The sequence below is a fragment of the Dromiciops gliroides genome, chromosome 3 (assembly GCF_019393635.1).
Source record: "Dromiciops gliroides isolate mDroGli1 chromosome 3, mDroGli1.pri, whole genome shotgun sequence".
Classification (NCBI taxonomy): domain Eukaryota; kingdom Metazoa; phylum Chordata; class Mammalia; order Microbiotheria; family Microbiotheriidae; genus Dromiciops; species Dromiciops gliroides.
In genome coordinates this window covers 646,458,365-646,480,921 of record NC_057863.1, presented here as the reverse complement: position 1 = coordinate 646,480,921, position 22,557 = coordinate 646,458,365, and the positions used below count along the sequence as shown (strand labels likewise).

General features: G+C 41.5%; 1 protein-coding gene across 1 annotated transcript; it reads right to left on the bottom strand.

Annotated features, from left to right (window-relative positions):
• Nucleotides 1–9,322: 9,322 nt before the first annotated feature.
• LOC122750296 (zinc finger protein 850-like) lies at nt 9,323–22,232 on the bottom strand. The gene is made up of 5 exons (XM_043996988.1): nt 22,095–22,232; nt 19,887–19,939; nt 17,287–17,413; nt 14,449–14,544; nt 9,323–12,623 (listed from the first exon to the last, which is right to left on the bottom strand). The coding sequence occupies exons 2-5, from the start codon at nt 19,917–19,919 to the stop codon at nt 10,129–10,131; spliced, it is 2,751 nt and encodes a 916-aa protein (XP_043852923.1). The 5' UTR covers nt 19,920–19,939; nt 22,095–22,232; the 3' UTR covers nt 9,323–10,128.
• Nucleotides 22,233–22,557: the final 325 nt, after the last annotated feature.

The window sequence follows — 22,557 nt, the reverse complement described above, 5'->3', positions numbered from 1 at the left end:
AGTAAGCCTTTCACTCTCTTTGTGCATGAACAAAGGGGGGTGGCTTCTGGAGTCCTGACTCAGTCACTGGGGCCTAACCAGCGTCCTATAGCCTACTATTCAATTCAGCTGGACCCTGTAGCGGCTGGAGTGCCACCTTGCCTTAGAGCAGTGGCGGCCACAGCGCTTTTGGTAGAAAAAGCCTCTGATTTGGTCCTAGGTAACCCTCTAACTGTGCAATGCCCTCATGAAGTGGAGGCTCTCTTACTACGTCACAGGACACAAGCCTTTTCAGATCAAAGGCTGGCTAAGTATGAAATAACCCTGTTAGGTAATGAGAATATCACTTTAAAACGCTGCACAGTTCTTAATCCAGCAACACTACTCCCTAATTTACCATTCTCGGGGGAACCGTTGCATGACTGTGCTTCTTTAGTTGATATGGCTGAAAAACCCCGTGATGATCTTTTTGATACACCTTTAGAAAATCCTGATCTTGTCCTCTATACAGATGGTTCCTCATTTATGAGAGAGGGAACCCGTTTTACTGGAGCTGCTGTAGTTTCTGATTATGACACCCTCTGGGCAGCTTCTCTGCCTTGCCATTTTAGTGCACAGGCTGCTGAACTTGTGGCTCTTACACAGGCCTGTAATATAGCCAAAGGTAAGAGTGCCACTATTTTTACTGACTCGAAATATGGCTTTGGCATATGCCACTTTATTGGTATGATTTGGCGTCAACGAGGCTTTCTAACATCCTCGGGCAAGGCTAATGCCAATGGGGACCTTATCAAGGACCTCTTAGATGCCCTGAAACTGCCTTCTTCCCTAGCTGTTGTACATTGCCCTGCCCACACAGGGAATAGTGATCCTGTTTCAAAGGGAAATGCACGAGCCGATTCTGCAGCCAAGCTTGCTGCATTAGAAGCTCCTGAACATGTATTTAACCTTTCACCTTCTGAGGATATTCCTTCCAACCTAACCTATGACGATTCTGAAGTAGAAAAGTGGAAAAAGAAATTTAAGGCGAAACAGATCAATGGCATCTGGGTGTCTCCGGAAGGTAAGCCATTTCTTCCCCGGAAATTCTACCACCAGGTATGCCTCTCTGTTCACAGAAAAGGCCATTTTGGTACACAAGGCATTGTAGACTCTATTAAGAGAACCTGGATAGCACCAGGTGTGACTAATACAGCATCTCGAATCTGCTCGGGCTGCTCCACATGTCAGTCTTATAATCAGTATGCTTTTAAGGCCAAAGCTTATGGAGGGCGTCCTCTAGCATATACACCTTTTGAGAACTTACAAATTGATTATATTACTATGCCAAAAGCAGGACATTATAAATTTTGCCTTGTTATAGTTGATCAGCTCACTCGGTGGGTGGAGGCCTTTCCCAGCCCCCGAGCCACAGCTGCCTTTGTTGCCAAAATTCTCCTTAAAGAGATAGTACCTCGTTTTGGCCCACCAGCCCGCATTGATTCTGACAAAGGCACACATTTCACTGATTCGATTTTATCCCAAATCTACTCTTTCTTGGGAGTGACTCCAAAATTCCACACGCCCTACCATCCACAAAGTTCAGGCCAAGTTGAACGTATGAATAAAGAGCTTAAGAGTATGATTGGCAAATTATGTACTGAAACCCATTTGAAATGGCCTGATGTTCTACCATTGGCATTATTCTATCTACGAAGTAGACCAAGAGGAGAACTTCATATATCTCCTTATGAAATGCTTTTTGGTCACCCTCCTATCCAAGCTAAAACTTTTTCCCCAGTTTATACATCACTGGTGGGAGGTGATACTTCTGTTGCTTCCTATATACAGGAATTACAAACCAGGCTACGTGAACTCCATGAGGCAGGAGCTGTGGTCCAGGCAGGACCATTAGACTTTTCATTGCATAACTTCAACCCAGGAGATAAAATATATGTAAAGAATTTTCAGAGAACCAGTGGAACTCAACCTGCCTGGGAAGGACCTTTTCAGGTATTATTGACAACTCCTACTGCCATTAAAATTGGTGAAAAAGACTCATGGATTCATTGCTCTCATATAAAGCCTGCACCATTCATAGGTGAAGAGATTTCAGATAGACCTGAGGTAGACGCTAAAGAGGTAAAAACCCTAACGATAGCAACTGTTAAAGAGCAAAGAAAGTTGAGAGGAAACAGGCAGTTCCCATTTAAGAATCCCACTGATCAGTTAAATGCTTTGGGACTCAGTCTTCGTAAAGTATCAGGAGACGGAAATTGCCTTTTTAGGGCTTTAGCAGACCAGCTAGAAGGTCACTGTAGAAATCATCTCAGACACAGACAAGAAGCTGCTTCTTATATGATTAACCATAGACAAGAGTTTGAGTCTTTTAGAGTAAATGACTCCCCTTTTGAAGAATATGTTGATGAATTAAAGAAATTTGGAAAGTGGGGAGGAAATGATACAATTGTAGCATTTGCTAAGCAGCATCAGCTGAATGTTGTGGTTCATCAATTAAATCAGCCTTTATTGAGAATCAGTGGCACAGACAAAACTGATGCTAGAGAACTCCACATTTTCTACCATAAAGAACATTATGACAGCATTAGAAAGATCAATGACAATTCAGAAACCCCTGCCACTTTGGCATGCAGAGAATTGGGGAACCAGTTAAAACAATGTGGCATACCCCAAACTCTAGCAGCTTAAATACCTTAAAATTTAACAAGCATTTCCTTCCACAGGCAAAAGCACTGAAGCACATGGCCTAGTTTTCTGGCCCACCTCAATTTCTCCCACCCTTTTCCCTACCCTATACCTATTTTTTTTTTTAATCCTTTTTGCTTTTTGTTTTGTTTTGACTTTTGAAAGGCACTGAAAAGACCTGGAATTCACCACACCTTTAAATTCTTTAAGAGCACAAAAGGGTGCTTAGCGAATCTTTTGCCTTTTATTTTTGGTTTTTGGTTTTGCTTTGTTTTTTTTTTTTTACTTTTGTTTCTTTTGCTTTTCTTTAAAAACCCGATTTTGTAAACTAAGTGACTTTTCAAAGGCATTTTAAGTATATGCTATTGAATATTGAATCTTGCTAATTGAAGTCTTATTTCTTTTTGATGAATTAATCACCGCTTTAAGTATCTGCTACTGTTATACTAGAGAATTCATGTATAAGATGATGTGGTCTACTTGCTAAAAGAAGATTATGTAATAATGTCTAAAAGAAGATTATGTAACAATGTCTAATATAATCAGCTATTTACATTCATTTATTATTTATATGTCATTATACTCTGGGTATGGTTTGGAATTATTGTATATATCACTAATATATTCTCAGTTATGCAGCATAGCACACATTTTTACCATCATATTGTCTTTGGTGAAATTAATGAGATTTCAGAAATATGGAAACTTATCATTTCAGAGACTAACTTGCTGTGAACTCTGATGCAGGCCCTGGAGAGAATATATGTGCAACAAAAGGAGAGACAGGTATACATAAGTCCATGGTTTGCTTATGATGGTGACTATGTAGAGCACAATTACTAGGCACAGTCCAGTATTCATCCTCTCTCCCTCCTAATTTAACCTAATTTAACTGAACTTACTTATCTTTTTATCTCACTCAGTTGAATTCACCTGTGGCCTAGCACAATCACTGGCTGTCTCGGAACCATGAGATATGGTATGATAACCTTTCCATAACATTTTCAGGTGTCATGAACACATACTAAATTTGACTTTGATCCAGACACATGGTGGTAAAAAGTGTTACTGATTGCAAAATGCTATGCTAAGGTTTAGTAAAAAAAAAAATACAGCAATTCAAACAGTTAAAGAAGAAATCCAGCTTTCCAGACCAGAGTCCAGAGTCCAGAATCCAGACCAGAGTCCAGAATCCAGTTTTCCAGACCAGAATCCAGTTTCCTCCTGATGACATCTTACCACTTCAAGAAGACAAGAGAACTCAGAGACTTTATATGAACTGTTTTGCTTTATTAGCTTTTACTATCTCCTTTCTGTTATATACTATCTGTAACATGTACTCTCTGCAGAGGCTCTCCCTTTGCAAGACTAATGTCAAAGCGTCGGTTCATGAGGAAAAAAAAAAAAAAAAAAACTTTCCTCTCTTCTTTTTCTGTATTGTTGTTCGCATATTATTAGTCAGCAAAAGTTATTATATTCTTTTTACTGTTCCATCAAGGAAACATTCCATTTCTTGAGGAAGCAAAGGGGGGTGGTAAAATATGAAAGTTTTTAACAGTCGGTTAGGATAACTGAAAGACGCCAGTTTTTCAAGGACCACCCTTTTGGGGAGGAGATGAACAGTCTGCCTGCTGCGCATGTCAGACTGCCTGCCGGGTACAGTCCGCCTGCTGCGCATGTCAGACTGCCTGCCGGGTACAGTCCGCCTGCTGCGCATGTCAGACTGCCTGCCGGGTTTTTTGACTTCCGGGGTGGAGAGAAGGAGAGGAGGCCTTTTTTGCCTGCTTGGCGGGACTCCTGGTGGCGGCAGCACAGACGGTCTCCCTCACTCCAAAGGTGGCCTTTTTTGGTTTGGTGAGTTTTTATAAGAAATATAGACTAAGCCTAGATTTAAGACGATTTCTACTGTATTTCTACTTTCCTATCCTTCTAATCAACAACACCTTATATACAATAAAGGCTCTATCTAGAAAACCAGAAGCTTCTTCCATTTACTAGTCTGGGAGATAAATTAAGGGAAAAGTTAAGTAGGGGAGATTTATGATCTAATATCCAATTTTAAATTTCACACATCACTAGTAGCAATTATAGTATCTACTATGTCAGGACACTGTAAAGTACTTTACAAATATTATCTCATTTGATCTTCCCCCAAATTCTGAAAAGTAGGTGCTATTATTATCCCTATTTCACAGATGAGGAAACTGAGGCAGACAGAAATTAAATCTCTTTTTTCTTTTAGGACAATTTCCCTCCATTGCTTCAGTCTGTATTCAAAAAACATCAGTTCTTTGTCTGAAGATGGGTAGCATTTTTCATCATGAGTCCTTTGGGATTGTCTTGGATCACTGTATTGCTGAAAAGGGCTAAGTCACAATTGTTCAGCATACAATATCGCAGTTACTTTGCACAGTGTTCTCCTGGTTCTGCTCACTTCACTTTGCATCAATTTATGTAAGCCTTTCCAGGTTTTTCTGAAATCATCCTGTGTCATTTCGTATACACAGTAATATTCCATTGCAATCATATACAAGAACTTCTTCAGACCTCCTCCTCCAATTGACAGACATCCCTTCAATTTCCAATTCTTTGCCACCAGAAAAAGAGCTGTTATAAATATTTTTGTATATTAAGTCCTTCTGCTTTCCCCCTGACCCCCCCCCCACCAAATTTTTATGTCTTTGGTATACATAACCTAGTTGTGGTTTTCTTGGATCAAATAATGTACATAGTTTTATAACACTTTGGGCATAGTTCCAAATTGCTCTGCAGAATGGCTGGATCAATTCACAACTCCACATTAATATCCATTTTCCCTCACCCCCTTCAATATTTGTCATTTTCCTTTTCTGTCATATTAGCAATCTGGTAGGTGTGAAGTAGTGCCTCATAGGTTTTTTAATTTGCTTTTTTTCTAATCACTAGTGATTTAGAGCATTTTCTCATATGACTATAGATAGCTTTTATTTCTTTGTCTAAAAACTATTCTCTAGAAATATTTTAAAATAATGTTTTCTCTAGTTTAACAGCTGTTAACTTTTTTTTTTTTTGGTGGGGCAATGAGGGTTAAGTGACTTGCCCAGGGTCACACAGCTAGTAAGTGTCAAGTGTCTGAGGCCGGATTTCAACTCAGGTCCTCCTGAATCCAAGGCCAGTGCTTTATCCACTGCGCCACCTAGCTGCCCCCGTACAGCTGTTAACTTTTAATTGATAATTGTTAACTGTTCAGTCTTTTCCATGTTTGAAAGTAGTTTAGAAGGCCAAGAAAAAAGGCTTTTCTTAGGAAAATACTTGATGGGTAGAAACTAATGTTTGAACAAGAATAATTTCTTATTTTATTCAAATCATTCCTCCTTGGGGAAATATTAATCATTCATGGGTAATCCAAGCTAAAATATAAAAAATATGAGAATACTACCTAAATTACTTTATGTATTCAGTGCTATACCAGTCACACTGCCAAAGAATTACTTTGTAGAGCTAGAAAAAGTAATAATACAATTCATCTGGAGGAACTACCTGACAAGAATATCAGGCAGTCAATGAAAGAAGCATGAGAAAGAAGTTGATAGTGGGTAACAAATAGAAAAGTTGATCAGTGGAACAGATCAAGTATATAACGTCAAGAAACAAATGAACCTAGTGTTTGATAAACCCAAAGATCCCAGATTTGGGGGCAGTTTAATAATTCTTTGGGCCTATTTGCTCTCCATTGTGGATTCTCTCATGTGTATTAAGATAAGCCCTCTGTGTAAAAGATTATCGACATTGTTTACATTCATAAGGTGTCTCTTCAGTGTGGATTATTTGATGTCTGTTAAGACTAGATCTACATGTAAAAGCCTTTTCACATTGATTATATCCTAAGGTTTCTCTCCAGTATGGATTATCTGATGCCTATTAAAGCTAATCCTATGTTTATAAGTCTTTCCACATTGTTTACATTCATAAGGTTTCTCTCCAGTGTGGATTCTCTGATTAACATAAAGTTTAGACCGTCATCTAAAAAGCCTTTCCACATTGCTTACATTAATAATGTTTCCCCCCATTAAGACTAGAGCTACTGGAGGCAGCTAGGTGGTGCAGTAGATAGAGCACCGGCCCTGGATTCAGGAGGACCTGAGTTCAAATCCGACCTCAGACTCTTGACACTTACTAGCTGTGTGACCATGGGCAAGTCACTTAACCCTCATTGTCCAACCAAAAACCAAAAACCAACAACAAAAAAAGACTAAAGCTACCTGTAAAAGCCTTTCCACACTGATTACATTTATAAGGTTTCTCTCCAGTGTGGATTCTTTGATGTCTATTAAGATAAGCCCTCTGTGTAAAAGACTTTCCACATTGTTTACATTCATAAGATTTCTCTCCAGAGTGGATTCTCTGATGTTCATTAAGACTAGACTTGTGAAAAGCCTTTCCACACTGATTGGCAGCAGTTTTTACTCCACCCTCATGTGGTCCTGACCCAGGGAGAGAAAATCATGAATCCAGGCTGCCTACAGTACAAATGTAGGCTCCTTAATCTCATCTGGGTCCTCATTATGGCAAGGCAATGATTTGACATCTCCCTAATGGACTCCTTGGGCCACTCCCCACAGTAGCTTTTCTCACATGGGGATGGATAAAATGATTTAGAAAAGCTACTGTGGTGAGTACTCCAAGGAGTCAGGGAGATGTCATTTTTTTAAAAAATAGTAAACTAAATTGATAAAGTACTTTAGAGAGAGATTTCCTTACAATAAACCCATAAGGTTGATTACTGTAACAACAGTAACAGAAAACTTTTAGATAGTACCTTAATCTTGACAAAGAATTTTCTTCACAATAGCCCAGGAAAATTAGTAGTATAGGTTTTTTTCCATCATTATGATCAATCAATCATCAATCATTATCTTTAATCAATCCTCATTTTCCTCCAATCATCATCACGCCATCAAACAATCTATCATCATCAATCAATCTTCACTTTATCTGCTTCAAAAATGTTTTCACAATTACTACCAAAATAGATATTGAAAGATTCCACCAATAATCGCCTGAAAGAGATCCCAAAATGAAAATTCCCAGGAACATCACAAGCAAATTTCAAAACTCACAGATCAAAGAAAAGGTATTGCAAGCACCCAAAAAGAAACAATTCATATACCTTGGAGCTACAGTCAGAATTACACAGGACTTGGCAGCTTCCACATTAAAGAATCACAGGGCTTTGTGAGGTTAAAATTGGATATTAGATCATAAATCTCCCCTACTTAACCTTTCCCTTAATTTATCTCCCAGACTAGTAAATGGAAGAAGCTTCTGGTTTTCTAGATAGAGCCTTTATTGTATGGTAGTCACAAGGTGATGTTGATTAGAAGGATAGGAAAGTAGAAATACAATACAAATCGTCTTAAGTCTAGGCTTAGTCTATATTCCTTATAAAAACTCACCAAAAGAGAAGGCCACCTTTGGAGAGAGAGAGAGACCGTCTGTGCCGCGCAGTCAGGAGACCAGCAGAGCAGGAAAAAGCCCCACTTCCGTTCTCTCCTTGCCTTTTCAGCTCGCACCCCGGAAGTCGAGTGCATAGCAGGCAGTCTGACATGTGCAGCAGGCACACTGGCGTGCGTAGCTCATGCCATTGGTCTCCTCCCCGAAAGGGTGGTCCTTAAAGAAAAACTGGCGTCTTTCAGTTATCCTAACTGACTGTTAAAAAAACTTTCATATTTTTTTTACCACAGCTTAGAATATAATATACTGGAAGACAAAGGAGTTAGCTTTACAACAAAGGATTACATACCCAGCCAAAGTGAATATACTCTTTCAGAGGGGAAAATGGACATTTAATGAAATAGAGGAATTTAAATAATTTTTTTTATTAAAAGGCCAGAGTTGAATGGGAAATTTGACATCCAAATACAAGGTTCAAGTGAAACATAAGTATAAGGTAAAAAAGAAACAAGAAAGAAAAACTACAAGACATTTAATGTTACCCTATTTCTAGATCTACATGATGAAATGTTTGTAATTCTCAATAATTTTATTATAAAAGTAATTTTTAATGCAATTAGAAGTATATGTAAAGAGCTTGTGGTCATAAGGTAATATTTGAGGTATAATCAAATTTGTAAGCATAAAAAATGTAATACAAGAATGATTAAAAAGAGTATATGCAGGGGCAGCTAGGTGGCAGAGTGGATAGAGCACCGGCCCTGGATTCGGGAGGACCTGAGTTCAAATCCAGCCTCAGACACTTAACACTTACTAGCTGTGTGACCCTGGGCAAGTCACTTAACCCCAATTGCCTCACCAAAAAACCCAAACAAAAAAAAAGAGTATATGCAGACAGAGGGTGTGATCATAAGGTGACATTGATGATATAGCACCACAGAAAAGAAAATGAAGGGCTAAAAAGAAATTGCATGAAAGAAGTAGGAAGGGAGAAACAATGGGGTGAACATACACATACAGAAAGAGGAAAAAATAAACAAATAGACAGAAAGATGAATCAATGAATAAATGAATGAATAAGTAAATTATCATAATGGAGGGGAAGGTAGGGGACATGGGCAAAGATTAAACCTTACTCTCATCAAAGTTGGCACAAAGAGGGAACAACAAATACACTCAGTTTGATATAGAAATCAATCTTACCCTATAGGGAAGTTCAGGTTGTGATGGTGATAATGGAGGGTAATGGGGGGACTGATACAGGGCAGGGGATATTGGGGAAGGGGGTGATCATAGGTAAGGCAGTTGTGGAAAAGGAGAGGGTTGGGGGTCAGAATGGGAAGGATGAGCAGATGAAAAATATCATGGAGAGATATGGACAGTTTGAGGCAGAGTGATATAGGCAGGGTGAATGTAGAGAGTTGGAGAGGGATCTACTCTGCTTCAGCTGGAGCAAGGAAAGCAGAGGTAGCAATGATTATTTCAGTCAGAACAGAGGCAAAAGTAGATCTAGTTGGGGGAGATGGAGAGGGAAACTATATTTTGCCTCAGATTAAGTGGGAGGGGAGGGAGGGATAAAAATTAGTACTCAAAACTATAAATAAAAATGTTTATTACTTTAAAAAAATAAAAGCCTTACAAAGCCAGGTCTCTCAAGGACATTTCTGACATTTCCCAAATAATTCACACCCCCTATATACACACCATCTTATCTAGGTGGAATTCTTACTCTAGCCCCACCAGGTAGGACTAGGTGGAAAACAGATTCCTTTCTCCTAGCCCAGTGGCATTCCATCACAATCATATATTACAACTTGTCCAACCATTCCCCAATTGACAGTATCCCTGCAATTTCTAATTATTTTTTAGCACAAAGAGAGCTGTTATAAATAGTTTTGGAAATAGACTTGATACTGGTATTGCAGGGACTAGGGTATGGGCAGTTTAATAATTCTGTGGGCATAATCGCTCTCCATTGTGGATTCTCTGATGTTTATTAAGAAAAGCCCTCTGTGTAAAAGACTTTCCTCACTATTTACATTCATAAGGCATCTCTCCAGTGTGGATTCCCTGATGCCTTTTAAGACTAGACTTTTGGGTAAAAGTCTTTCCACACTGATTGCATTCATAAGGTTTCTCTCCAGTGTGGATTCTCTGATGTTTGTTAAGAAGAGACCTAAATGTAAAGGCCTTTCCACATTGATTACATTCATAAAGTTTCTCTCCAGTGTGAATTCTCTGATGTATATTAAGATGAGCCCTCTGAGTAAAAGCCTTTCCACATTCTTTACATTCATAAGGTTTCTCTCCAGTATGGATTATCTGATGCCTATTGAGACTAATCCTGTGTTTATAAGTCTTTCCACATTGTTTACATTCATAAGGTTTTTCTCCAGTGTGGATTCTCTGATGCATATTAAGACTAATCTTATGTTCATAAGTCTTTCCATATTGTTTACATTCATAAAGTTTCTCTCTAGTGTGGATTCTCTGATGCACACAAAGTCTAGAGCTTCCTATAAATGCTTTTCCACATTGTTTACATTCATAAGGTTTCTCTCCAGTATGAATTCTCTGATGTTCGTTAAGACGAGACTTTCGTGTAAAAGCCTTTCCACACTGATTGCATTCATAAGGCAGCTTTCCAGTGTGGATTCTCTGATGTTCATTAAGACTCGATCTAAATATAAAAGCCTTTCCACATTGATGACATTCATAAGGTTTCTCTCCAGTGTGGATTCTCTGATGTTCATTAAGACTAGACCTAAATGTAAAAGCCTTTCCACATTGATGACACTCATAAGGTTTCTCTCCAGTGTGAACACTCTGATGTTTGTTAAGAATAGACTTTAGTGTAAAAGTCTTTCCACATTGTTTACATTCATAAGGTTTCTCTCCAGTATGGCTTATCTGATGCATATTGAGACTACTCCTATGTTTATAAGTCTTTCCACATTGTTGACATTCATAAGGTTTCTCTCCAGTGTGGATTCTCTGATGCACAGTGAGACTAATCCTATGTTTATAAGTCTTTCCACATTGTTGACATTCATAAGGTTTCTCTCTAGTGTGGATTTTCTGATGCACATAAAGTCTAGAGCTTCCTGTAAATGCCTTTCCACATTGTTTACATTCATAAGGTTTCTCTCCAGTGTGAATTCTCTGATGTTCGTTAAGACTAGATGTTCGTGTAAAAGCCTTTCCACACTGTTTACATTCATAAGGGGGCTCTCCAGAGTGGATTCTCTGATGTTCGTTAAGACTAGACCTAAATGTAAAAGCCTTTCCACATTGATTACATTCATAAGGTTTCTCTCCAGTGTGGATACTCTGATGTTTATTAAGACTAGACCTGAATGTAAAAGCCTTTCCACATTGATTACATTCATAAGGTTTCTCTCCAGTGTGGACACTCTGATGTTTTTTAAGAACAGACTTTAGTGTAAAAGCCTTTCCACACTGCTTACATTCATAAGGTTTCTCTCCAGTATGGATTATCTGATGCATATTGAGACTACTCCTATGTTTATAAGTCTTTCCACATTGTTGACATTCATAAGGTTTCTCTCCAGTGTGGATTCTCTGATGCACATAAAGTTTAGAGCTTCCTGTAAATGCCTTTCCACATTTTTTACATTCATAAGGTTTCTCTCCAGTGTGAATTCTCTGGTGTTCCTTAAGACTAGATCTAAATATAAAAGCCTTTCCACACTGATTGCATTCATAAGGGGGCTCTCCAGAGTGGATTCTCTGATGTTTGTTAAGACTAGACCTAAATGTAAAAGTCTTTCCACATTGATTACATTCATAAGGTTTCTCTCCAGTGTGGATACTCTGATGTTTATTAAGACTAGACCTAAATGTAAAAGCATTTCCACACTGATTACATTCATAAGGTTTCTCTCCAGTGTGGACACTCTGATGGTTTTTAAGAATAGACTTTAGTGTAAAAGCCTTTCCACACTGTTTACATCCATAAGGTTTCTCTCCAGTATGGATTATCTGATGCATATTGAGACTACTCCTATGTTTATAAGTCTTTCCACATTGTTGACATTCATAAGGTTTCTCTCCAGTGTGGATTCTCTGATGCACATAAAGTTTAGAGCTTCCAGTAAATGCCTTTCCACACTGTTGACATTCATAAGGTTTCTCTCCAGTGTGAATTCTCTGATGTTCGTTAAGAGTAGACTTTCGTGTAAAAGCCTTTCCACACTGATTGCATTCGTAAGGTTTCTCTCCAGTATGGATCCTCTGATGGCTATCGACATTCTTCCTATATTTGAAAGCCTTTCTACATTCATTACATTCATAAGTTTTCTCTCCTGTGTAGTTTCTCTGATGGGAAGCAAGATTGGAGCTGGATCTGAAAGCCTTTCCACACTGATTACAGTCATACAGTTTCTCTCCAATGGGGATTCTCTCATGTGCAGCACAGATTTCTCTCTTCTGAAGCTTGTGAGTTTCTTCCAGAAAAAGGCTTAGCTCTGCACTACTCTCCTTTATTTCAAGCCTGATCTTTCCTTCTGAAAGAAGCAAAAAACAAAATAAATATACATTGATACCACACACACACACACACACACACACATATATACACACACACTCCCTTCCATCCATTGGCAGAACAAAACCTCATTTTCCCCAGGAAAGAAAAAAAATCTCCAAACTTACATGGGCAGAAGCAATCATTTTACAATGTCATTAGCCCACATCTCAAGGATGATTTAATTTACAAAGAAATTCATAATCAAACACATTGGATCCTCACAACAAATCTGTGACACAGAAAGGGCCCGCATATTCATTACATTGAGAACTCAGGCCATGACCTTAGAATGGCTGGTGACTGGACCCAAATCTCAGCAGCTCAGACTAAAATACAAACCGTTTGACTGGGCATGCTCTGTCCACAGTACTAGACATATTGTATCCACTTTCATTCTTTCCATTTTCTCTTCCTCTGTTAGTGTTTGCAATAGATACTGAGCACCTCAGCAAGACAGCAAGGACTGTCTTTTGCCTTCCTTTGTATCCTCATGGCTTAGCACAATGCCTAAAAACAGAGGATGCTGGGGCAGCTAGGTGGCACAGTGGTAAAGCACCGGCCCTGGATTCAGGACCTGAGTTCAAATCCGGCCTCAGACACTTGACACTTACTAGCTGTGTGACCCTGGGCAAGTCACTTAACCCTCATTGCCCTGCAAAAAAACAAAACAAAACAAGAAAACAAAAAACCCAGAGGATGCTTCACCATTGTTTACTGATGTCCTGACTGGGCCCCTGCCCTTTACCTCAATTCCTATTTTCTCGTCTCTCTCCTGGTTGTTAACTGCACCTTCAGGCCTCAGCCATGTTTGTCTATTTCTTGCATTTAATCATCCCAAAATAGTCACCTTTGTCAGGTTCTAGCCCTGATGAAACTTGACCAGACCCAGAATTGAAGATCACAGAGGCTTCTTTCTTGATCTCTAAGGATCTCATGCTATGGGATAGCTGTTAAGTTCTACCGCCCAGCTTCCTAAACTGAGATAGTGGTCACCTCCATACACCTGGCCAACATTTCTCCAAGAATGGGACAGAGATTCAGCCACAAAAGGCAGCAGCTTTTACCCCACACTCATGTGCTACTGACTGAGGGAGAGAAAATCATGAATCCAGGCTGCCTATACTACAAATGTAGGCTCCTTAATCTCCTCTGGGCCCTCATTATGGCAAGGCAATGATTTGACATCTCCCTAACAGATCACTATATTGCTGAGAAGAGTCACGTCTATTACAGTTGATCATCACACAAAGTTGCTGCTACTGTGTACAAAGTTCTCTCAGTTCTGCTCATTTCAGGTTTTTCTGAAATCTACCTGCTTACTATTTCTTACAACATTCTATTACATTCATGTACCACAATTTGTTTAGCCATTGCCCAATGGATGGTCAGCCCCTCAATTTCCAATTCTTTGCCACCACAAAAAAAGCAGCTATAAATACTTTTGTACATGTGGGTCCTTTTCCCCTTTTTATGATCTCTTGGGGACACAGACATAGTAGCTGTATGGGTGGCTCTGAGGGTATGCAGTTTTATGCATTCCTCCAAATTTCAAACAAGGACTTCTTACAGGACCATAGATGATCCCTGAAAGCCAGCTAAAAGGACATGGAGTCCAACCCAATCATTTTCCAGATCAGGAAACTGAAGCTCAGTGGTTAGCCCAGGAAGCCACTGCTAAGAAATATCTGAAAAAGAATTCCAAGGCAGGTCTTCCTGCCCTCAAATCTAGCACTTGCTTCACCACAATCCCTAGAGGTCTCTTGTAATCACTACTCTCTTAAACTTGCTTTTACCTCACTCACCTGGACAGCAGCTCCTCAGGCCTTCTTGCTCCAACATCCTTGGTGCTTCTCTTTGCTCAAAATAAGAAATTACATCTTCTCTGGGAACTGGAAGCCCTGGGTAGGGAAATCAGAGATGAGGATGGGGGAAAACTTGTCATTTAGCTCTCTTTAGGGAAAGGAGAGGGGATGCAGGGCCAATTGATTTTGAGGTTCATCCCGTTATGTTCACACATGTGAGTCCATACTCCACTATTAATGCTTGTAACGCAAGTAACCCAAAACAGCATGTTTTCTACAACCAGTTCTGATAAATAGCCAAAACCACTACCCCCAATCCCCCACCTCGCCCCATCTTGTTATGTTCCATTTTGGAAGAAACTTCTAATCCCAAAACTGGGTAAAAAAGGTTATTGGCCCAAAGCAGCCTTGAGCCTGATTAACGCGGACCTTGGAAAATGAAAATTAGGGGTTGATGCACCTTTTCCATAGGAAGATGGATTCATTCCAATGATTCCAATAATTAGAAAGTAAAGGAGAGGAAAGACATTAAACACAGGAGGAAAGACATTAAATGCACAGAGCTCCTGATACAAATATCCCAAAAACAGCAATAAAAGAACCCTGGAGGAGAAAAACACACAAAAATACAGGCTGAGATTATTCTCCAGCTATAGATAGATTATAGGTGGCCAGGCCTGGCTACGACTAAAGTCCATCCCCATGATCCCGCCAACAGAGACCCAAGCCATGCTGCCGGAGGAATTTACCCCAGAGCCCCTGAATCAGCTACAGCACAAGTGTCTTCTAGAACTGAGTGTGCAGTCAGGTGAGAGGGCTGAACGGCTGGCTGAGGCTGTGCGGGGGGAAGTGAAGGGGTATCAGAGGGACCTAGGGAGGAATTCGGCTGTCCAACCCCAGTGGTTAACCAGGAAGAAATCCTGAGCGGTTGGAGGTCCAGGTCAGGGAGGGGGGCAGGTTTCTCAAAGCTAAGAACCACACCACAGAAAGCTTTTCTGGTTGATTATTTAGTAAGTAGGCTTGAGGTTATCTTCAGATCAGAAAACAGGCCAGGCAAGAGTAAAACCTGCCCTCCCTCAAACCAAAACACCTGGGACCCTCTGAAGCTGGAAATAGTAGTGAAACCAAAAAACAGGGCCCCCCAGAAGAGAGTTTAAAGTCAAGTAAAAGATGAGCAAGCAAAGAAAGTTCAGAACTATAGAAAGCTTCTTCAGTGACAAGAATGATCAAGGGGCACCCTCAGATGAAGAAATCAACCACAGGGCCCCTACATCCAAGGCTTCCAAGAAAAATATGAACTGGTTTCAGACCATGGAAGCTCTCAAAAGGGACTCTGAAGAGAAAGTAGGAGAAATAGAAAGAAAAAGTAGAGAAAAGGAGGAAAGAATGGAAAGGGAAATGAGAGTGATGCAGGAGAGTCATGAGAAAAAAGTCAACAGTTTGAAAAGCCAAATGGAAAAGGAGATTAAAAAACTGTCTGATGAAAATAATTGCCTAAGAATTAGGATTGAACAGATGGAAGCTAGTGCGTTATGAGAAACCAAGACACGGTAAAGCAAATACAATTGAATAAAAAAATAGAGGGCAATGTGAAATATCTCCCTGGAAAAACAGCTGACCTGGAAAATAAATGAAAGAGAGATCATTTGAAAATCATTGGACTACCTGAAAACCATGACCAAAACAAGAGCTTAGACAACATCCTCTAAGAGATTGTGAGGGAAAATTGCCCTGATGTTCCAGAAGCATAAGCTAAAATAGAAATTGAAAGAATCCACTGATCACCTCCTGAAAGAGATCCCAAAAGGAAAACCTCCAAGGAATATTATAGCCAAACTCCAGAACTCCCAGGTCAAGGAAAAAATATTGCAAGCAACTAGAAAAAAAAGAATTCAAATACTGTGGAGCTCCAATAAGGACAAAGCAAGATCTAGCAGCTTCTACATTAAAGGACCGGAGGGCATGGAATATATTCCAGAGGGCAAAGGAACTGGGACTACAGCCAAAAATCACGTACCCAGCAAAACTGAGTATAATCTTTCAGAGGAAAAAAAAGGGACTTCAAAGAAAAAGAGGACTTTCAGGCATTTGTGATGAAAAGACTTGAACTGAATAGAAAATTTGACTTTCAGATACAAGACCCTGAAGAATCATAAAAAGGTAAACAGGGAAAAGAAATCACAGGGGACATTAAAAGGTTAAACTGTTTATAGTCATACATGAGAAAATAATACTTCCAACTCATAAGAACTTTTTCAGCAAGGAATACACAGAGGACACAGGTCTTAACTGAATATGAAGGGATGGTATTTTTAAAGCATTTATTTTTTGTGTATCCTTGCCCTTTGTGGAGCAAACAGGGTGGGTTGTCTGGTGTCTGGGGCTGGATTTGGGCTCTGGGCCTCCTGGGCCCAGGGATAGTGCTTTATCTACTGTGCCACCTAACTAACCCAAGATGACATCTTTAAAATAGGGGTGAGGGGTAAGAGGAATAGACTGAGGGACGGGGGAGGGGAGAGGTGGAATGGGGAGGGATATCTCACATGAAGGAAACAAGAAAAAAGCCTATAGAGGGTAGAGGAAGAGGGGGAAAGAGAGGGGGAGTGAGTGAACCTCACTAACATCAGGAGCAACTTCAGGAGCAACAAAGGAGACACTCAGGCTCTTGTTCCACAATGCAAAGACTTTCTCTAGGAAAACCAAGCAGTAGGAAGGCCCTTGTGCCTTGGGCACCTTTCCCATTTGAGTATTTCATTGATGTTTCAAGCCCTACCTACTCAGGAATGAAGATATTTCCTTTGCTTGCAGACTCAGAGTTACCAGGGGAAGTGTCCTTACCCAGAGAGAGCAGGTTCTGGGCATTCTCCAGCATGACCTCCTTGTATAACTCCTTCTGAGGATGGTCCAAGAGGCCCCACTCCTCCTGGGTGAAATCCACAGCCACATCCTTGAAGGTCACCAACTCCTAAGCCACCAAAAGGCATAGGAAATAGAGATGAAATGTAATTCAGAATTAAATATTGCAGCCCTCACCAATTTACAGGAAGAAATTGAAACTCAGGGAAAGGATTTGCCCAAAGGTTATAACCTTTCTGAGTGTCAGAGTCAAGTCTTGAAACCACAGTCAGGAAGAACCTGCTTGAATTTTGAGAAAACCTTTTCATATGATTACTTACGAGCAATGTCTTATTATGGAATTGATAATTACAATTTACTGAGAACTGCCTGATCCTCAGCTACTCCCCATTCCCAGGCCAATGAATTGCCTGGAGCTAACCGATCTTTGTCAATTCCAGACTCATGATTTTCTTATGGATCTCCCCCAAGCAAATTATCCCCTCCCAAAGATTCCCCAGCTTACTCCCTGGACTTTAGGTTATTCTGTAAAAGGGCCCATTTACATTAAGCTTTCTGTTCCAGAAATCTTTGGCTTGTATATCTAGGGCCTTTTAAAATGCTTGACCTGATCCAAGAAATGGTAAATGAAATGAAAGAGGTTCAGTAAAACTTATGAAGCTTATGTGACCTGAAACAGTGTAATGATCGAAATGGCGCCACCTGCTGGAGACTTACTGTAGAAAAGCTCTGCCATGAGGAGAAGGCCTCTGAGGGCAAGCCACGCTGTCAAGGTCCTTGGTGTCAGGAAGTGACGTTTGCTCGTGGGTACTGTCTATCAAAGATACCAGCCAATCAACTTGAGGAGCCTCCCATTTCTGGGAGGAAGACACGAAGTAGGAAGCGGATGCTGGCAGAGGGGTGCTGTCTTTTTTGGTTCATGACCTCGCCATGATGGGTCAGATGATGGGGTCTCTTAGAAATAGTTAGATTTTTACCTTTCTCTCTGATCCTAATGCTCTGTAATAAATACTTAAACACTTAAATACTCTTGATAAAGCTTATAATTTATTGGCGACCACTCATTAGATTTTAGATAGTATAGCTAGAATTTTAGCCCTTACAACAGAAAGATATGAGATTCAGCAGGAGGACAGTCTCTGCTCTCCTGACAACACTGCAAAGTATAAGAGCTTGGGAAACCCTGGGGCTCTGCTCCAGAACTGTCCAGAAACAACTCAAGGGAAGGGGTTTCCTGGACCTTCAGTTGCTACAAGGGAGAGCTTGGCCACAGGAAACAAAGGTTGGGAGAAGAAGCCCCGTGTGTGTGTTGTGTGTTTCTGTGTGTGTATCTGTGTCGGGGGTGAGGGGAAACCATGGTAGGCAGGCATTAAGAGAGTGAGCAAACACAGGATTCCTAGGGAACAAAGACTAATGAGTGAAGTGTTCATCTTTATCAGTCAGTTCTAATGAGAAGGAACTGAAATCAAATAGAGAATGGCACCAATTTGGGAGCAGGGGGTATGCTGCTCAAGATAGTAAGGGCCAATGAATTAGCTTAAAATAAAGAAGAAAGCAGGGCAATGTTGTTACTACTATGTTCAACTTAATGCCTATTTTTTAAATAAACACTTTGATTTAAAGTTTTGAGTTCCAAATTCTATCCCTTCTTCCCTCTCTCCCTTACCTGCTGGTCTTTAAGGGGGTAAGCTATCAGATACAGGTTATACATGCACAATTATAGAAAAGGTTTTCATATTAGTCATTTTATATAAGAAGACATGAATAAAAAAGAAAAAAAATGACCGAAAGTGAAGACCAGCATGCTTCAATCTATGTTCAGTCAATATCAGTTCTTTCTTTGGTTGGACCAGGTCACAACTACCAACACTGGATTAGCTTCCAGTTTTCTCACATCCTCCCAACACCCGACACTTTCCTTTTTGGTCATATTAGCCACTCTGATAAGTGTGAGGTGGTACCTCAGAGTTGTATTAATTTCCATTTCTCTGATCAAAAATGATTTAGAGCATTTTTTCACATAGATTTGATTTCTTTGAGACAAAAATTACGCCATGTTTTCTTTAATTTGCCTGTGGTATCACTGTTTATGTCTAAATCATTTACCCATTTTGACCTTCTCTTGGTATAAAGTGTGAGATGTTGCTCTAGACCTAGTTTTTGCCATACTGTTTTCCAGTTTTCCCAGTAGCTTTTGTCAATCAATGAGTTTTTGTTTCAAAAACTTGGATCTTTGGGCTTATCATATACTAGATTACCATAGACACTTACCATAGTATAATTTGTACCTCTTCTATTCCACTGATCCACCTCTCTATTTCTTAAGTCAGCAAAAGATAATACAGTTTGGGATCTGGTACTGCTAGACTACCTTCTTTTGCATTTTTTTTTCACTCAATGCATATTTTTGGAAAGAAACAATCCATGTAACTGGAAAATAATAAAATATTTAAATGGAAAAAATTTTTAATTAAATTAAAATTTTAAAAATCCATAAGGAAGCTTCATAGACCATCCCTTATGTCTATGAAAATAGTTTCAATGCCTGATGTTGGTAGAGTCTGTGCAGAGACTGCACTTACCTGAGGTGGAGGTCTGAGGCTCCCAGGGGCCATTCCCTCTAGCTCCAGGCTCCCTGTGTAGGTAGCAAAGGAACCAATGTTGACTCCATTTTTGTAAGTTCCTCCATCTTGTCTCTGGTCTTTATCCACCTCAGGCTCCTGCTTCCCCCAACCTTTATGGCCCCACAAATGGAGCAACAGCCAAAGCTGTTACTGACAAATGTCACACACACCTAACCAGGAAGGTTTTTATTCTACACCTTTCTGATAAACATGGGACAGCCTGGAGCCACCTAGAAAGTCCCTCTCTTCTTTAGCTCAGCATACAAAAGCCCATCTCCTCCACCCTGTAAATGGAGGAGGCAAAAAGGGGTTAACAGATAAACTGAGGCTTGAGTTCTTATAGTACCAGAGAGGGTCTGTCCCTTTCAACCCTCACCATTAGGGACCATTAACCATCTTAAAGGAAGAGATATCAAAAACACAGAGACCCTCTGGGTGTGATAAGTTTAAGCCTGTCTTTAGGAACATGTGCAGAAAGGGCCAAACGTGTCCTTAGGTTCACCTCAGGATGTATAAACCCCAAAAAGACACCTCAAAGGAAAAGGGTACCTGCCTGGGTGCTTGTCTTAGAACCCCAGGAAGTCCAAATTAGGATTAAGACCTCCTATGTACCTCCCACAAGGAGGGGATTAAGATAATGAGGAACTAGCCTATTTTTTATTATTAATATAACTATTCTTCACCCCCCCCCCATTTGAGACACCTCCATGATGTTCTCCCTGTGGTCATTACAATAAAACTGAGTCACTGCTTCTTGTAATTCTTTGGGATACCTCAGGATCAATTTGATCTATAAATCCACACCCCACAACAGTGTAATCTTAGTCCCATGCTGACCTCCTTTGTGTCCATACTCTGGGGGACAGCTATTTGTTGACCCTCATAATAAAATTGTTCTAATGTCCCTCCCACTTTGGTGTCTGGACTTGACCCAATACCTGCTTGGGACAACCCTTGGTCCCCTGCAGACTGAGTTGGGGAGGGAGAAGGATCCCAGAGGGGGAGATGTCTCCCTTCTTTCCCTAGGGAGGAAGCTGGCCTACAGAGATTTAGAGAGAGTGAGTTCCCACAGGAGTCATAAAGGCTCTGGCCTCACTCAGGGGAGAGACTCCAACCTACAGAGGGAGGGAGGCAGCAGAGAGGGGCAGGCTTGGAAGGGAAGAGGGTCTGCACAGGAAGCCTACTCCCCTTCCTCTCTTACTCCTCTTCTGCCTTCTCCTCTCCACATTCTCCTAGAGGCCCAAAGACAGAAGGGGCTTGGGATCCCAGCAGGGATGAGAGCACTCAGAGCCTCTGCCCTCCCAGCATGCCCTTCCCCCCCCTAACATACAGAACTCAGACTGACTGACTGATCTAGGAGGGAGAGAAGCAAAGGAGGGTTAAGGATGGGGAGGGCTCTGGGATGGAGCAGCCCAGCAATGACCAGGGGAAGCCAGAGCCTGGAGACCAAATCCAGTCTGGGATTCAGCCCCGAGGGCTCTGAAAGAAGTGGGGGCAGGGAGGCAGGAGCAGCTGCCCTGGGGAAGGAAGGGGAGCAGAGCTACAGGGCTCAGGGCACATAGGACAGCACTGGGGCAGAAGCGCTCGGGCTGAGCCTGGGAAAGCAGGAAGACTGTGTCCTGAGGTCGAACTAGAGCTAGGGAGGGCTCCTGGGACCCTCTGCTCAAGCTCAGGCTTGGAATCCCTCGAGGGAGACTGGAGCCAGCAGAGAGCCCCACGCCTGGGGTTTGATAGGGAACTGGCCCGAGGGCCACGGGTTCAGGTAAGGGGGCAGGGTAAGCTTTGGTAACTGTCCAAGGTGGAGCACTAGGGGCGGCAAGGGCGGACTCCGGGATCCTGGAAGGCTGGACAACTCCATCTCTCACCAGGAGGTGGGGACAGGGAACCCAAGCCCCTGGGTCCTCTCATAGGGAGGCTGAGATCAGGACTCCGGGATCCCTATGGGCAAAGTCTGAAGTCTGGGAAATGATAGAGTGAGGCAGGAAGTTTGGGAAGTGCTTGGGAGTCTGGAAAAGATGTGGGGGCGGGGAGCCAGGCTTGGGAGGGAAACCTGCACCTGCAGACCTGGAGGACACTCACAATGAGGTCAGAATGAGACTCAATGGCAAAGGCAGCCGACAGAAGCCAGGAAATATGGGGGGAGGGGGCGGTCTGGCTCAGACCTACCTGCGACCTGCACGCACAAAGCTGGCTTCCGGAAGACAGAGTAATCTCAGCTGCAAGGAAAGAAAGGAAATAGATCTGGGCTGCAGGGACAGCATAGAACTCTCAAGTAAAAAAGACTTCCTGCTTCTACACTCCCCCCCCCCCCCCCCGCACTCAGGGAGGGTCTTCCTGTGGCCAAGAGCACAGCTCCTGAGGCCCCCAGGACGGTCCAGCCCTTTCCTCCAATCACGGCCGCCCAGCGCTCAAGCTCTCAGACTGCCTCTTCCTCCCTAAGCCCTGCCCTCAGTCACATGGAATGTCTTCTCCGCAGCAATGATCTCTCCTTCCACCCTGAACTCTTCCCAGGCCTCCAAACTCCACCCCCGTGCTCCAACTCCATCTGGGCCAAGCCTCTCCTCTCTCCTCTCTAGTGCCTCCACCACCTTCCTCCCTCCCTCCAACACTCTCCCCCTTTTCCTTCTGA

Coding starts and splice junctions, on each gene's coding strand:
- LOC122750296 (XM_043996988.1), bottom strand. CDS start 19,919: ATGGCCCCTGGGAGCCTCAGACCTCCACCTCAG. Junction 17,414..19,886: donor GCCTCAGACCTCCACCTCAG/GTAAGTGCAGTC, acceptor TTGGTGGCTTAG/GAGTTGGTGACCTTCAAGGA. Junction 12,624..14,448: donor CCTGAGGAGCTGCTGTCCAG/GTGAGTGAGGTA, acceptor TGCTTCTTTCAG/AAGGAAAGATCAGGCTTGAA.